At 56.0% G+C, this 784-nt stretch overlaps 1 protein-coding gene across 1 annotated transcript in view; it reads right to left on the bottom strand.

Moving 5' to 3' along the window:
• LOC119581986 (cortactin-binding protein 2-like) overlaps positions 1-784 on the bottom strand; it is a gene marked incomplete in the record, with an annotated part of 125597 nt that overhangs the window by 9837 nt on the left and 114976 nt on the right. The window contains 1 exon segment of the mRNA XM_037930174.1: positions 533-662. Within this exon segment, the coding sequence (XP_037786102.1) occupies positions 533-662 (130 nt within the window).

Here is a 784-nt window from a genome sequence, read left to right as displayed (position 1 = left end):
GGAGCTTCCACTTGGCTCAGCTAGCCTCTTCTTGCTTCATTTGCCCTCATATGTCTTCCCTTTGGCCTCACCCGCTCTTCCTTGTCTTCCTTTGTCTTCCCCTTGGCTCATTTGGCCATCCGGGACCTTGTCTGTCTTACCCTTGTCTCGTCTGTCCACCTCTACTCTCTCTTGGCCACGGAATTACCTCCCTTGGCCTGTTTTAGGCTCACCCACACTTCTCCTGTCCTCCCCTGGTTTCTCCTTAGCTTCACTAATTCTCTTGGCTTCACTTGCCTCCATTGGCCTCTTTGGCTTCACCTACCTTTCTCCTGGCTTGATCCGTCCTCACTTAATTTCTCCTGACCTTACCTATCCTCTCAAGTGTCACCTAACCATCCCCTGGTTTCATATGTGACTTCATCTAGCCTCCTCTGGCCTGAGTTCCCCCTCCCCCCCCCCACACACCCCTTCCCCGTCTGGCCTTAAGTGCCTCCCCCCCCCCACCTGGCCTTAGCTGGCCTCCTCCCTCCCTTTTGGTCTCATGCCTCACCTGCCTGCGCGGCGAAGTGCAGCGGCGTGTTGCCATCCGTATCGGGCTTGTTGATGTCGATGCCGGGCATGGAGGTAAGGGTCTCCACCACGCGGAGGTACGCGTTGGCGCAGCAGTAGCTCAGCGAGGTCTGTAACGAGGCCAAGGAGGCATCAGGGGTCAGGCGAGAGAAACTCAGATATGTGTCTTCGTGGATGTACATGCAAAAGAAGATGAAATTATACTCAGCGCGCCCAGTCACTCTCGCGCACG

This window comes from Penaeus monodon, chromosome 15 (genome assembly GCF_015228065.2).
Source record: "Penaeus monodon isolate SGIC_2016 chromosome 15, NSTDA_Pmon_1, whole genome shotgun sequence".
NCBI classification, from domain to species: domain Eukaryota; kingdom Metazoa; phylum Arthropoda; class Malacostraca; order Decapoda; family Penaeidae; genus Penaeus; species Penaeus monodon.
This window is presented reverse-complemented; position numbering and strand designations above follow the sequence as displayed.